This window comes from Pseudophryne corroboree, chromosome 2 (genome assembly GCF_028390025.1).
Source record: "Pseudophryne corroboree isolate aPseCor3 chromosome 2, aPseCor3.hap2, whole genome shotgun sequence".
Classification (NCBI taxonomy): Eukaryota; Metazoa; Chordata; class Amphibia; order Anura; family Myobatrachidae; genus Pseudophryne; species Pseudophryne corroboree.
Window position 1 is genome coordinate 929970532 of NC_086445.1, and position 16105 is coordinate 929986636.

The window sequence follows — 16105 nt, forward strand, 5'->3', positions numbered from 1 at the left end:
AAGTTGTCTTTTGTCTTATATTATATACTGTCTTAATTATTGTTTAAAGATCTGAAATACAGGTTGAGTATCCCATATCCAAATTCCGAAATACGGAATATTCCGAAATACGGACTTTTTGAGTGAGAATGAGATAGTGAAACTTTTGTTTTTTGATGGCTCAATGTACACAAACTTTGTTTAATATACACAGTTATTAAAAATATTGTATTAAATGACCTTCAGGCTGTGTGTATAAGGTGTATATGAAACATAAATGAATTGTGTGAATGTAGATACACTTTGTTTAATGCACAAAGTTATAAAAAATATTGGCTAAAATTATCTTCAGGCTGTGTGTATAAGGTGTATATGAAACATAAATGCATTCTGTGCTTAGATTTAGGTCCCATCGCCATGATATATCATTATGGTATTCAATTATTCCAAAATACGGAAAAATCCGATATCCAAAATACTTCTGGTCCCAAGCATTTTGGATAAGGGATACTCAACCTGTAATAGAATGAGAGAAATAAGCACAAATAGAAGAATACAGGAAGGGAGTAAATACATCTTTACGTCTCTTCCAATAGTACATTGTGCAAATACTTTTGTGTCACAAAAATTGTGACTTCATATATTTACATTAAGCTGTGCTCCATCTATCTATCTGTGCATAGTTCTTGTCTTTTGTATACAAGGATCTTGTCAAACTTGCCGAGTGTTCTGTAATGGTTGACTGCATTATCATTGCCTAAAAGACTTTTTACTATTTCTGCAACAATCTTACAGCAACCTCTCATTATATTACTTCCTCCTAGAGGTTATCATGACACTCCCATTCCCTTTGATTTCATCCTTTATAAGGTCAGCCAACTGTTAGGAGCTGACATCCAAGACAGATGAGGTGAGACCTGCTGTGTTTAGTGTCATTAGTTACAGTCTTTGTATTCTGTTTCTTTGTTAGCATCATTAACAAATAGTAATGTAGAAAACTAATGTCATCCTAGGAACTAGACTATGGCTTCATTGCGCATCAGTATTTGTCTTTTCCTGATTCTTGGATCGCTGCAGATTGGTTCATCTTCCTTTTACGGTAATCTAAAAACCTTCATTGCATATGCAGTTTATATGCTTATTTTCATTATTTTTAAATATATCCATATATATATACAGTACATATATAATGATATTACTATCTTATTATTATTTTAATATTTTGGGGGGATATTTATCAAAGCTTGGGAATAGATAAAATTGTAAGAGATTATGGGGGATATTCAATTAGCTCCGACAATTTCGGAGCTATCGAATTCACCCCCTGCGTATTCAATTGCGGGCCGTTTTCACCCGTTTTTAATGAATTTTCACTAATGCCTTTTCACTTATTTTTTGGGAAAACATTGGTGAAAAATGCCTCAAAATCTGCCAAAACAGCCCGAATTTTCACTGGCGCAGGAGCAAAAACGAAAAAACGGTCCTGCTATTGAATTGGGTGAATCCCCATTCACCCTAAAAAAAAAAGTAGTCTTTATGTTAACTGTTCAATAATTATAAGTGCAGGCATTTTTCATGGTTACCGCTAATTTAAGTAGTCAGGGCCACCATGAGAACTGGGTGCCCAGGTATGAAGGGGACACATTGGGAATATTGGGCATCATCCATAAGACCTTGGAGAGACTATATGTGTTAGTTTTCGGAAAACACTTACTGTATAAACACTTATATCGATGATATCTCGTTCCCACCCGTCTTCGAACTATATTTCCCCAGACGTCCGATAGATGTTGGAGGGCATCTTTGCTCATATTTGGTGTCTCTGCCCTAAAATTAAGTGCTTTTGGGATATGGTACACCATTTAATTCTCTTGTGGGCATTTCACTCCTACTCTGCATCTTATACTTCATCCTACCACGGCCCATTCTTGAATGTAATAGAACTTCTCAAGCACTTATTTGGCACATCCTCATGGTGGCTAATTGCACCATTTCAGTTTTCTGGAAGACAGCAGATCCCCCTTCTTATGCTAATTTTCATAATGCAATCTGGCACAACTACCACTTAGAGCATATCACCAGCTACCTGCATAAATGCACGTACAGATTCATTAGGATCTCTTATTATGAGGCTCACACTAGTAATTTATAGTGTTTTTTCTTCATGCAGCTTCTGCCAAAAGTCTCCCACACCTACCATCTCTTTCCCATTACTCACACTTCCCCACTCTCCTTCCCTTCCCACCTTTCTCTGCCCCCCACCCCCACCCCACCCCCTCACACACACACACCTACCTTTTCCCAATCCACCAGTTCAGATTGTTCTAATACCTTTATTAGTCACTCAGTAGGACTTCATCACCAAGGTACAGATGTAGCCACGCTCATCGTTGTATGCATCGCGGCAAGTGTGCCCGCATCTTTATGCACAAGCGCACGCACGCACACCCATTGAAAGCTATGGTGCGCACTCCCGCTGTGGCCAGTCGCAGTGCAGCGAGATGACATTATGATGCGATGCATGCGCAGGTGCGTATGCATCGCGACATAGATGAGTGTGGCTACATCTGTATCTTTACTTCATCCCCTCTTGACTTTTTGTAATATGCTATTTCTAGATTGATATTTTCCTATTTAGTTTGTTGTAAAACAGGCCTGTCAAAACTCAAAATCCCAACTGGGCAGAATTATCAAGGTCTAAGTCTTGTGTGGGCCGGAAGAAAATAAAAAAAAAAATATATATATATATATATATATATATATATATATATATATATATATATATACACGCACATACACAAAATATAAAACCACAGCACTCGCCACCCCAGAAGCGGGGCACACATGTGCACTTACCGCTCATAGGGTGGAGTGCACATAACTTCGGCACTCGCCATCCCAGAAGCGGGGTACACAAATGCACTTACCACTGATAGGTTGGGGTGCATGCAGCCCATGACCACATCACTCAAATACATACAAACAGAAAACCCTGCACTCACCATAGCAAGCTCATTTATCCTCACAACATCAATAAATAAATGATGGGGGTTTAGTTAGTGAATTGCCCAATGCACAGAAGCCTGCAAACCGATTGCCAAGGTACCCCACCTTCATGCAGGTCCTACATTATTACAGAGTCTTAAAACCTGGCAACTGTCTCACACATCATATGCCTGTTAGGTTTAATGTGCACCTGCCACACATCCTATGGCTTTTAAAGGTACACTAGTCACCTGACACTGGCTAATAGATTACTAAGAAACAGCTGAGACAGGTTCAAGATAATTGAGTCTACATAGGGGTGCATGAGAAAGCTAGTGGTCAGTTAATAAGAGTTAACTATAGATTAACCCCGCAATATACACACAAAATATAAAACCACAGCACTCGCCACCCTGACGCAGACACTACGCCATTGTGCCAGCCAGTAGCTGAGAGTAGTTACTATGACATCATGTTTCTAGGCACTGTGCAGCAGCACAAGGGCAGGAGAGTCTGTTATAGTTGTAACTATTTTGTACTTCATATGAAAACATGTTTACTGTATGTAATTAATTGTGTAGGTTTATATAAGTGTAAAAAATAAAATATTAATTTATTGTAAACTACCATTTGAATTTGTTATTCATTTAATGGTAGTTTACATCTCTCCCACAGTCCGGCCCCTCTACACAGACAGTTGTCACTAACTATAGCTGCCTGCTCTTCTTTCTGTACCCCTCACCTCCAGCACCTGCAGATAGAACCCCCCGCTACCCAGCCAGCTGTCCATCAGCTGCCACCCAGCAGACTGGACACCATATCTTTTGTTGTTTGAGAGCAAGACCCCCAAAAGCTAAGAGGATAGTGCCCAGGGTCAAATTAATAATGGGACGGATGGAGCTAAAGCTCCAGGTCTCCATATAAAAATAGCCCCATCATCATATCAGTATGATGATGATAAGCTGCCTAGCTGACCACACAATCGGCCATAAATCATAAGGAATAAAACTGTATTTCTCTGACGTCCTAGTGGATGCTGGGGACTCCGTCAGGACCATGGGGAATAGCGGCTCCGCAGGAGACAGGGCACAAAATTTAAAAGTTTGACCACTAGGTGGTGTGCACTGGCTCCTCCCCCTATGACCCTCCTCCAAGCCTCAGTTAGGTTTTTGTGCCCGTCCGAGCAGGGTGCAATCTAGGTGGCTCTCATAAAGAGCTGCTTAGAGTAAAAGTTTTGATAGTTTTCTTATTTTCAGTGAGTCCTGCTGGCAACAGGCTCACTGCAACGAGGGACTTAGGGGAGAAGAAGTGAACTCACCTGCGTGCAGGATGGATTTGCTTCTTAGGCTACTGGACACTAGCTCCAGAGGGACGATCACAGGTACAGCCTGGATGGGTCACCGGAGCCGCGCCGCCGACCCCCTTGCAGATGCCGAAGTAAGAAGAGGTCCAGAAACCGGTGGCTGAAGGCTTTTCAGTCTTCATGAGGTAGCGCACAGCACTGCAGCTGTGCGCCATTGCGCTCAGGCACACTTCACACCAGCGGTCACTGAGGGTGCAGGGCGCTGGGGGGGGGCGCCCTGGGCAGCAATGTTAATACCTTTCTGGCTAAAAAGAATACATCACATATAGTCCCTGAGGCTATATGGATGTATTTCACCCCTGCCAGGTCTCAGAAAAACCGGGAGAAGAGCCCGCCGGAATTGGGGGCGGGGCCTATCTCCTCAGCACACAGCGCCATTTTCCTACACAGCTCCGCTGCTAGGAAGGCTCCCAGGCTCTCCCCTGCACTGCACTACAGAAACAGGGTAAAAAACAGAGAGGGGTGGCATTTTTTGGCGATATTATATATATTTAAGCAGCTATAAGGAAACAACACTTATATAAGGTTGTTCCTATATAATTATAGCGCTTTGGTGTGTGCTGGCAAACTCTCCCTCTGTCTCCCCAAAGGGCTAGTGGGGTCCTGTCTTCTATCAGAGCATTCCCTGTGTGTCTGCTGTGTGTCGGTACGTGTGTGTCGACATGTATGAGGACGATGTTGGTGTGGAGGCGGAGCAATTGCCGGTAATGGTGAATGGATGGCTTTGTTTATGGAATTACGTGATAATGTCAGCACGCTGCAAAAGTCGGTTGACGAAATGAGACGGCCGGCAAACCAGTTAGTACCTGTACAGGCGTCTCAAACACCGTCAGGGGCTGTAAAACGCCCTTTGCCTCAGTCGGTCGACACAGACCCAGACACGGACACCGAATCTAGTGTCGACGGTGAAGAAACGAACGTATTTTCCAGTAGGGATAATATGGAATAAAACAGACGTAATAAAACCAATGTGTAGTAAGTCTTGTGAAAAAACAAGGTAAGTATTAGTGCCTTTTGAGAGGCTTTTTATTCTTCTAGAAGACTATACAGAATCCAAAGCGTACCCCACTCACACTTTAAGCGGGGATATATAAGCACATCAAGGTTTCTTTCATAGGGATGGTGGCTTCTACCGTTTTTTATACACCCAGTGGGGATCTCAAGGGGTTCAACCAAGCAAAGCTGTGAATTATTTAGAGGTCAGAAGTTGATACGTACCCCAACACTCACACTAGGAGGGCAGATGTGAAGCCTATCAAGGTATCTTTTTCTTCTTAGAGTGGAAGTGGCGGTCCTGATGTAGTGTATTTCAAATCACAGATCAACCCACGACAACTCCAAACAGGATAACATGAAAGAAATGGCAAAAAACAACCAATAAGGCACATCAAGGTTTCTTTTAGAATACAGACTTTTGCCACTTGTGTTACACCCGGTGTGAGTCTAAAGCAATACAACCAATCAAAGGTGTGATGAGCAATACAGATGCGTACCCCAACACTCACACTCAAAAGGAAGGTGGAAAACCCATCAAGGTATCTTTCTCTCCTTAAGATAAACAAATGATTTATCGAATATGGCGTACCCCAACTCACAGTTTGAGATACTAGATGACTCCCGTAAAGGTATCTTTAAGGTTCCAAATAGGGAATGGTATTTCCTGCTTGGGTCTAGTAGTTCTCCATTGTTCCCCCCCAAAAAAAATTTGCAACTCCCACAACAAAAATGGAGGAAGGGGGTTTGACAGCAGGAGTGTGAGTAGCTTGCCACTATCTGGATTTTTATTTTCTTTATATCTTTGCATTTTTTATCTACCTCTGTGCAAGTGGTTTTCCAAAATTCCTCTTTGCCATTTTTATCCCATTGTTACATGTGCTTTGCTTGGTTGAACCCCTTGAGATCCACACTGGGTGTATAAAAAACGGTAGAAGCCACCATCCCTATGAAAGAAACCTTGATGTGCTTATATATCCCCGCTTAAAGTGTGAGTGGGGTACGCTTTGGATTCTGTATAGTCTTCTAGAAGAATAAAAAGCCTCTCAAAAGGCACTAATACTTACCTTGTTTTTTCACAAGACTTACTACACATTGGTTTTATTACGTCTGTTTTATTCCATATTATCTCTGTTGGAGTCTCTATACCTAAATGGTCTGAACCAAAGGAGAACATCAGATAAAGAGAACATCCCATCCAACGTAAAAGGAACGTTCTGGTGATGTTGCACTAATGTTTTTTAGCGCTTGTGATGTATTACAGTTTTCAAAATTCAGTTTTTTGTATGTATAGCTAAATGTGGTGACATTTATTTGAAATCTGCTGCATCTAAGCTGCTTGGCGCCAGTAAGGACTACTCCCTAAACACATTTATTCAGGTATTTTCCAGTAGGGCCACACGTTATATGATCACGGCAATGAAGGAGGCTTTGCATATCTCTGATACTGCAAGTACCACAAAAAGGGGTATTATGTGGGGTGTAAAAAAAAAATCTACCTGTAGTTTTTCCTGAATCAGAGGAATTGAATGACGTGTGTGATGAAGCGTGGGTTACCCCTGATAAAAAACTGCTAATTTCAAAGAAGTTATTGGCGTTATACCCTTTCCCGCCAGAGGTTAGGGCGCGCTGGGAAACACCCCCTAGGGTGGACAAGGCGCTCACACGTTTATCCAAACAAGTGGCGTTACCGTCTCCTGATACGGCCGCCCTCAAGGATCCAGCTGATAGGAGGCTGGAAAATACTCTAAAAAGTATATACACACATACTGGTGTTATACTGCGACCAGCAATCGCCTCAGCCTGGATGTGCAGTGCTGGGGTGGCTTGGTCGGATTCCCTGACTGAAAATATTGATACCCTGGATAGGGACAGTATTTTATTGACTATAGAGCAGTTAAAGGATGCATTTCTTTATATGCGAGATGCACAGAGAGATATTTGTACTCTGGCATCAAGAGTAAGTGCGATGTCCATATCTGCCAGAAGAAGTCTATGGACACGACAGTGGTCAGGCGATGCGGATTCCAAACGGCATATGGAAGTATTGCCGTATAAAGGGGAGGAATAATTTGGGGTCGGTCTATCGGATTTGGTAGCCACGGCAACAGCCGGGAAGTCCACCTTTTTACCTCAAGTCCCCTCCCAGCAGAAAAAGACGCAGTCTTTTCAGCCGCAGTCCTTTCGTTCCTATAAGAACAAGCGAGCAAAAGGACATTCATATTTGCCCCGAGGCAAAGGAAAGGGTAAGAGACTGCAGCAAGCAGCCCCTTCCCAGGAGCAGAAGTCCTTCACGGCTTCTGCAAAGGCCTCAGCATGACGCTGGGACCTTACAAGCGGACTCAGGGGCGGTGGGGGGCCGCCTCAAGAATTTCCGCGCACAGTGGGCTCACTCGCAGGTGGACCCCTGGATCCTGCAGGTAGTATCTCAGGGTTACAGGTTGGAATTCGAGAAGTCTCCCCCTCGCCGGTTCCTAAAGTCTGCTTTGCCAACGTCTCCCTCCGACAGGGCGACGGTATTGGAAGCCATTCACAAGCTGTATTCTCAGCAGGTGATAGTCAAAGTACCCCTTCTACAACAGGGAAAGGGGTATTACTCCACGCTATTTGTGGTACCGAAGCCGGACGGCTCGGTAAGACCTATTCTAAATCTGAAATCTCTGAACCTGTACATACAAAAATTCAAGTTCAAGATGGAGTCACTCAGAGCAGTGATAGCGAATCTGGAAGAAGGGGATTTTATGGTGTCCTTGGACATCAAGGATGCTTACCTTCATGTCCCAATTTGCCCTTCACACCAAGGGTACCTCAGGTTCGTGGTACAAAACTGTCATTATCAGTTTCAGACGCTGCCGTTTGGATTGTCCACGGCACCCCGGGTCTTTACCAAGGTAATGGCCGAAATGATGATACTTCTTCGAAGAAAAGGCGTATTAATTATCCCTTACTTGGACGATCTCCTGATAAGGGCAAGATCCAGAGAACAGCTGGAGGTCGGAGTAGCACTAACACAAGTAGTGCTCCAACAGCACGGGTGGATTCTGAATTTTCCAAAATCCCAACTGATCCCGACGACACGTCTGCTGTTCCTAGGGATGATTCTGGACACTGTTCAGAAAAAGGTATTTCTTCCGGAGGAGAAAGCCAGGGAGTTATCCGAACTCGTCAGGAACCTCCTAAAACCAGGGAAAGTGTCTGTGCATCAATGCACAAGAGTCCTGGGAAAAATGGTGGCTTCTTACGAAGCGATTCCATTCGGCAGATTCCATGCACGAATTTTTCAGTGGGATCTGCTGGACAAATGGTCCGGATCGCATCTGCAGATGCATCAGCGGATAAAATTGTCGACAAGGACAAGGGTGTCTCTGCTATGGTGGTTGCAGAGTGCTCATCTGTTAGAGGGCCGCAGATTCGGCATACAGAACTGGGTCCTAGTGACCACGGATGCCAGCCTGAGAGGCTGGGGAGCGGTCACACAGGGAAGAAACTTCCAGGGCGTGTGGTCAAGCCTGGAAACGTCTCTTCACATAAATATACTGGAACTAAGAGCAATCTACAATGCTCTAAGCCTGGCAAAACCTCTGCTTCAGGGTCAGCCGGTGTTGATCCAGTCGGACAACATCACGGCAGTCGCCCACGTAAACAGACAGGGCGGCATAAGAAGCAGGAGGGCAATGGCAGAAGCTGCAAGGATTCTTCGCTGGGCGGAAAATCATGTGATAGCACTGTCAGCAGTGTTCATCCCCGGAGTGGACAACTGGGAAGCAGACTTCCTCAGCAGACACGATCTTCACCCGGGAGAGTGGGGACTTCATCCAGAAGTCTTCCACATGATTGTGGTCCATTGGGAAAGACCAATGGTGGACATGATGGCGTCCCGCCTCAACAAAAAACTGGACAGGCATTGCGCCAGGTCAAGAGACCCTCAGGCAATAGCTGTGGACGCTCTGGTAACACCATGGGTGTACCAGTCAGTGTATGTGTTCCCTCCTCTGCCTCTCATACCCAAGGTACTGAGAATTATACGGCAAAGGGGAGTAAGAACGATACTAGTGGCTCCGGACTGGCCAAGAAGGACTTGGTACCCGGAACTTCAGGAGATGCTCACGGAAGATCCGTGGCCTCTACCTCTAAGAAGGGATCTGCTTCAGCAGGGACCGTGTCTATTCCAAGACTTACCGCGGCTGCGTTTGACGGCATGGCGGTTGAACGCCGGATCCTAAGGGAAAAAGGCATTCCGGAAGAGGTCATCCCTACCCTGGTCAAAGCCAGGAAGGAGGTGACTGCACAACATTATCACCGCATTTGGAGAAAATATGTTGCGTGGTGTGAGGCCAGGAAGGCCCCGACGGAGGAATTTCAACTGGGTCGATTCCTACATTTCCTGCAAACAGGATTATCTATGGGCCTCAAATTAGGGTCCATTAAGGTTCAAATTTCGGCCCTGTCGATTTTCTTCCAGAAAGAATTGGCGTCAGTTCCTGAAGTCCAGACTTTTGTAAAAGGAGTACTGCATATACAGCCCCCGGTTGTGCCCCCAGTGACACCGTGGGATCTCAATGTAGTTTTGGATTTTCTCAAATCCCATTGGTTTGAGCCACTCAAATCGGTGGATTTGAAATATCTTACATGGAAAGTAACCATGCTACTGGCCCTGGCTTCAGCCAGGAGAGTATCAGAATTGGCGGCTTTATCGTATAAAAGCCCATATTTGATTTTCCATTCGGACAGGGCAGAATTGAGGACGCGTCCTCATTTTCTGCCTAAGGTGGTATCAGCGTTTCACCTGAACCAGCCTATTGTGGTGCCTGCGGCTACTAGCGATTTGGAGGATTCCAAGTTGCTGGACGTTGTCAGAGCATTGAAAATATATATTTCAAGGACGGCTGGAGTCAGAAAATCTGACTCGCTGTTTATACTGTATGCACCCAACAAGCTGGGTGCTCCTGCTTCTAAGCAGACGATTGCTTGTTGGATTTGTAGCACAATTCAACTGGCACATTCTGTGGCAGGCCTGCCACAGCCTAAATCTGTCAATGCCCACTCCACAAGGAAGGTGGGCTCATCTTGGGCGGCTGCCCGAGGGGTCTCGGCATTACAACTCTGCCGAGCAGCTACGTGGTCAGGGGAGAACACGTTTGTAAAATTCTACAAATTTGATACCCTGGCTAAGGAGGACCTGGAGTTCTCTCATTCGGTGCTGCAGAGTCATCCGCACTCTCCCGCCCGTTTGGGAGCTTTGGTATAATCCCCATGGTCCTGACGGAGTCCCCAGCATCCACTAGGACGTCAGAGAAAATAAGAATTTACTCACCGGTAATTCTATTTCTCGTAGTCCGTAGTGGATGCTGAGAGCCCATCCCAAGTGCGGATTGTCTGCAATACTTGTACATAGTTATTGTTACAAAAAAATCGGGTTGTTTATTGTTGTGAGCCATCTTTTCAGAGGCTCCTACGTTTATCATACTGTTAACTGGGTTCAGATCACAAGTTGTACGGTGTGATTGGTGTGGCTGGTATGAGTCTTACCCGGGATTCAAAATCCTTCCTTATTGTGTACGCTCGTCCGGGCACAGTATCCTAACTGAGGCTTGGAGGAGGGTCATAGGGGGAGGAGCCAGTGCACACCACCTAGTGGTCAAACTTTTAAATTTTGTGCCCTGTCTCCTGCGGAGCCGCTATTCCCCATGGTCCTGACGGAGTCCCCAGCATCCACTACGGACTACGAGAAATAGAATTACCGGTGAGTAAATTCTTATTTTCTAGTTCTCTCCCAAAATTCTTATTTTTTAAAATTTTTAATACCCCTTTTCCACTACTGATGCGGGTCACAGCCGGGAGCCTGACATGGGAACTACTTGGCTGCGACCCGCATCAGAGCCCCCTTTCCCACTGCACTCACCCAACCCGGCATATTGCCGGGTTGTTGACACTCCAGTGACGCGGCAGGGGCGACGCTAGGAGATCACATGATCTCCCAGTGCCGCCCTTCCATACAGTGTTAACGGGAGCCATCGACATGGCTTCCGTTTACACTGCAACCCTACCCGGATCATTCCCGTGTCCTACCCAGGTAGCTACCCGGGTAGGATTCCCGGGTCACTTGATCCAGGTTTTTGCAGAGGGACCCTTTTTCACTAGCAAAAAACACGGGTAAATGCGCGCCCCCGTACATTTACCCGTGTTTTTTTAGCTAGTGGAAAAGGGGTATAAGTTTTATGCAAGACAGTGGGTCTGATAGTGTAGGGGTGTAAACAGCACCCACATGTCATTGACCACACCCACACAGCACTAAGCTCCTCCAATTCTCAGTGTATGATCGTAAAACATTTTCAGGCCCAGGCCCATGTGGCCCTTCATCCGGCCTTGCATATAATCATGAGCAAGAAGAATATACAAGCCATAGTATTTAGCAAATATATAGCTTCTACATCACCACCAGTTGGCTAAAAGTGGCTTTTTGGATTTGCTTTTGTAATTGACATATTAATGTGTGAAGAGTCAGTTTGTAGAGCAGCCTTTTTCAGCAGGTGTTCCGTGCCGCGACCAGGTGCTAGGTGTGCCACCACAACCAGAGGTGCCCGCCGCCGCCTTCCGCCAGCCAGACAGACCGCCCACCAGAGACCCGCCGCCCGCTAGACAGTCCCGCAGCAGCTTGTAGCCTGATATGCCTGCACGCCCAGCGTTGCTCTTCCGCCACAGTTGGCCCGTGACCTATTGTGACGCATAGGTCACGCACCGTATGTCGCATTCTCGCTCTCCCGCCCACCCACTCACTCACTGCTGCTCTGTGCTGCCTGGTCCCAGCGCAGCACAGGAGATATATGCAATCCAACAGTGGCATGTCAGAGATGCAGAAACTAACAGGATACCAGAGCTACGCAGGTCTGCAGGTTGGGGGTGATCTATCTGAGTGATAAATGATAACACAAGCGGGTTCCTTCCTACATAAGGGGCATGGTGCTGTACAATGCCCGCCTGTACACATCCACACCTGCTCAGTGCTCATAGCACTGTGAGTACCCCCCCACTGGGGGACAGGGGGAAGGACAGATGACAGGTAGGGGCCAATATTTGTTATTTTATTTTTCCTGTGGGGAGCAATATGATTTATGTGGGGAGCAACATCATTACTCTACGTGGGGAGCAATGTCATTGATTTATGTTGGAAGCAATGTGATTGTTTTTTTCTATGATGGAGCAATTTAATTGTTTTTTTCTGGTGAGGCCAATGTATGTGTTTCATTTTACTTTGGAGGACAATGTATGTGTTTTTTTTTCCTGTGGATGCCAATATATGTGTGAGGTTTTTTTTTTTTTTTACTGTGGGGGCCATTGTGTGTGATTTATTCCCGTGGGGGACTGATGGTGTACTTTGGCAATTTTAGTGTGCCGCGAGTTAAAAAAGGTTGAAAATCACTGTTGTAGAGTATAAGTAACTTGGATACTAAATTACCATATGGTAACATTTAATCTTTTAATGTTAACAAACCAGATGGAATTGAAGAGCTGGACAATAACCTTATTCTCACATCAGTCCAGGAGGCTAAGAAGCTGGTGGATGCTGCCTACAAACACACACGTGACGTGTAAGTTTATGTACAGTACACTCTTCCTGACCAGCAAGACTTAAGGTGTGTACACATGGTAAGATTTTTTCTTCTGATTTTGACTATATAGTCAAAATAGCAAGAAAAGTTAGTGCAGATCGCAAGGTGAAAGTCACCTTGCGATCCCGATGCACGGTCCCACGGGGTCGGGGTCGCAAACCTAGATAGACTGTGCAGGCAAGTCAGTTTTGACTATCTAGTATAAAAGTATAGTCAAAATTAACATTTAGCCAAAATCGGACATACTATAGTCAGTATCGCAAGCACAGTCATCTAGGCTTGCGATACCGACCTTGTCCCTATCGCATAATGAGAATCGGGGTTTAACCCGAATCTCACCGTGTGTACACACCTTTATACACAACTATGGTCACCGGAGATTTCCATACTCCCTTAACTAAAATAAATAAGTTACAGTAAGTCACAAAGCACTACATTCAGTGCTTTGGTATAGTAATGGCAGTGGCGTGCGGTGGGGTGAGGCAGAGCCTTTCCTGTCATACTTACGCTTGTGTCAGAGTTTTGACTGTATAAAGTATATGAAATATGCAAAGAATATGTTTGAAATATCTTCTTTGCATGATTCTAATCATATTTCTCTGACGTCCTAGTGGATGCTGGGAACTCCGTAAGGACCATGGGGAATAGCGGCTCCGCAGGAGACTGGGCACATCTAAAGAAAGCTTTAGGACTATCTGGTGTGCACTGGCTCCTCCCCCTATGACCCTCCTCCAAGCCTCAGTTAGATTTTTGTGCCCGACCGAGCAGGGTGCAATCTAGGAGCTCTCCTGAGCTTCTTAGAAAAAGTTAGTTTTAGGTTTTTTATTTTCAGTGAGACCTGCTGGCAACAGGCTCACTGCATCGAGGGACTAAGGGGAGAAGAAGCGAACCTGCCTGCTTGCAGCCAGCTTGGGCTTCTTAGGCTACTGGACACCATTAGCTCCAGAGGGACCGAACACAGGCCCAGCCTCGGAGTCTGGTCCAAGAGCCGCGCCGCCGGCCCCCTTACAGAGCCAGAAGCAAGAAGAGGTCCGGAAAATCGGCGGCAGAAGACATCAGTTTTCACCAAGGTAGCGCACAGCACTGCAGCTGTGCGCCATTGCTCCTCATGCACACCACACACTCCGGTCACTGAGGGTGCAGGGCGCTGGGGGGGGCGCCCTGAGCAGCAATATAAACACCTTGGCTGGCAAAAATACATCACATATAACCCCCAGGGCTATATGGATGTATATTAACCCCTGCCAGATTCCATAAAAATGCGGGAGAAAAGTCCGCGAAAAAGGGGCGGAGCCTATCTCCTCAGCACACTGGCGCCATTTTTCCCTCACATCTCCGTTGGAGGGAAGCTCCCTGGCTCTCCCCTGCAGTTAATACACTACAGAAAGGGTTAAAAAGAGAGGGGGGGGCACAATTTAGGCGCAGTATACAACATATAGGCAGCTATAAGGGAAAACACTTTTTTATAGGTGCTATCCCTGTGATATATAGCGCCCTGGTGTGTGCTGGCATACTCTCCCTCTGTCTCCCCAAAGGGCTTTGTGGGGTCCTGTCCTCTATCAGAGCATTCCCTGTGTGTGTGCTGTGTGTCGGTACGGCTGTGTCGACAGGTATGTGGAGGATAATGAGGTGGAGGCGGAGCGAATGCCTGTAAATATGTTGTCACCCCCTGCGGGGTCGACACCGGTGTGGTTGAACTTATGGAAGGATTACGTGAAAGTGTCAACTCCTTACATAAAAGGCCGACGACACGGAACAGCCGGCTACTCAGCTTGTGCCTGTTCCAGCGTCTCAAATGTCATGGGGGGCTCTAAAATCGCCCGCTACCTCAGATAACAGACACAGATGTCGACACGCATACTGACTCCAGTGTCGACATCGATGAGACTGGTGTACCCTCCAAATAGGTCCACCCGTTACAGGATTGAGACAATAAAAAATGTATTACACATTTATGATTATACCCCAGGTACCACATAAAAGGGTATTGTGTTTGGTGAGAGAAAACTATTAGTAGTTTTTCCTGCATCTGAGAAATTAAATGAGGTGTGTGAGGAAGAGTGGTCTTCCCCCGGTAAGAAATTGATAATTTCTACAACGGTTATTGGCAGCGTACCCTTTCCCGCCAGAGGATAGGTCACGCGGGGAAACACCCCATAGGGTAGATACAGCGCTTACACGCTTATCAGAAAAGGTGGCACTACCGTTTTCGGGTACGGCCGCCCTGAAGGAACCTGCTGATAGAAAGCAGGAGGTTACCCTATAAGATATGGTCACACACTAGGGCATTATATTGCGACCAGCCGTTGCTTCGGCATGGATGGGCAGTGCTCCCGCTGCGTGGTCAGATTCCCTGTCGGAAAATAACTATGGATAGGGACAATATTTTGCTGAAAATAGAGCATATAAAAGACGTGGTCTTATACATGCGTGATGCACAGAGGGATATTTGCCGGCTGGCATAAAAAATAAGCGCTAGGTCCATTGCCGCCAGACAGGGGTTATGGACTTGGCAATGGTCAGGCGATGCCGACTCGAATCGGCACATGGAAGTTGCCCTATAAGGGGGTAAAACTGTTTGGGGATAGTTTTTCAGACCTCGTTTCCACAGCTACTGCTGGGAAATTAATTTTTTTTGCCACAGGCTACCCCACAACAAAAGAAAGCACCGTATCATCAAGTACAGTCCTTTCGGCCCCAGAAAAACAAGTGGGCTAGAGGCTCATCCTTTCTGCCGAGAGGCAAAGGTAGAGGAAAAAAGCTGCAACACACAGCTAGTTCCCAAGAGCAGAAGTCCTCCCTGCGTCCGGTAGGGCCACAGCATGGTGCTGGGGCTGCTCAGGCGGACCCGGGTACGGTGGGGGCCCGTCTCAGATATTTCAGCGGACAGTGGGCTCTCTCACATAGATCCCTGGGTCCTTCAAGTAGTATCTCAGGGGTACAGGCTGGAGTTCGAGACGTTCTTCCCCCCGCCTGTCCTAAAATCTGCCTTACCGGCACCTCCCTCTGCCAGGGAGACGGTGTTGGTGGATATTCAACACTATAATCACAACAAGTGATTGTCAAGGTGCCCCTCCTTCAGCAAGGAAGGGGTTACTATTCCACAGTGGTTGTGGTACCGCAACGGTTCGGTGAGACCCATCTTGAAATTAAAATACTTGAACTTTTATATCAG

The 16105-nt window shown here is 46.1% G+C and overlaps 1 protein-coding gene across 1 annotated transcript in view; it reads left to right on the forward strand.

The window, feature by feature from the left end:
* The first annotated feature begins 990 nt into the window (after positions 1-990).
* LOC135050078 (myeloperoxidase-like) overlaps positions 991-16105 on the forward strand; it is a 59679-nt gene continuing 44564 nt past the window's right edge. Inside the window, exons 1-2 of the mRNA XM_063956217.1 lie at positions 991-1078; positions 12816-12909. Coding sequence (XP_063812287.1) covers positions 1003-1078; positions 12816-12909 — 170 coding nt within the window. The 5' untranslated portion in view covers positions 991-1002. The remainder of the gene's footprint in view (positions 1079-12815; positions 12910-16105) is intronic.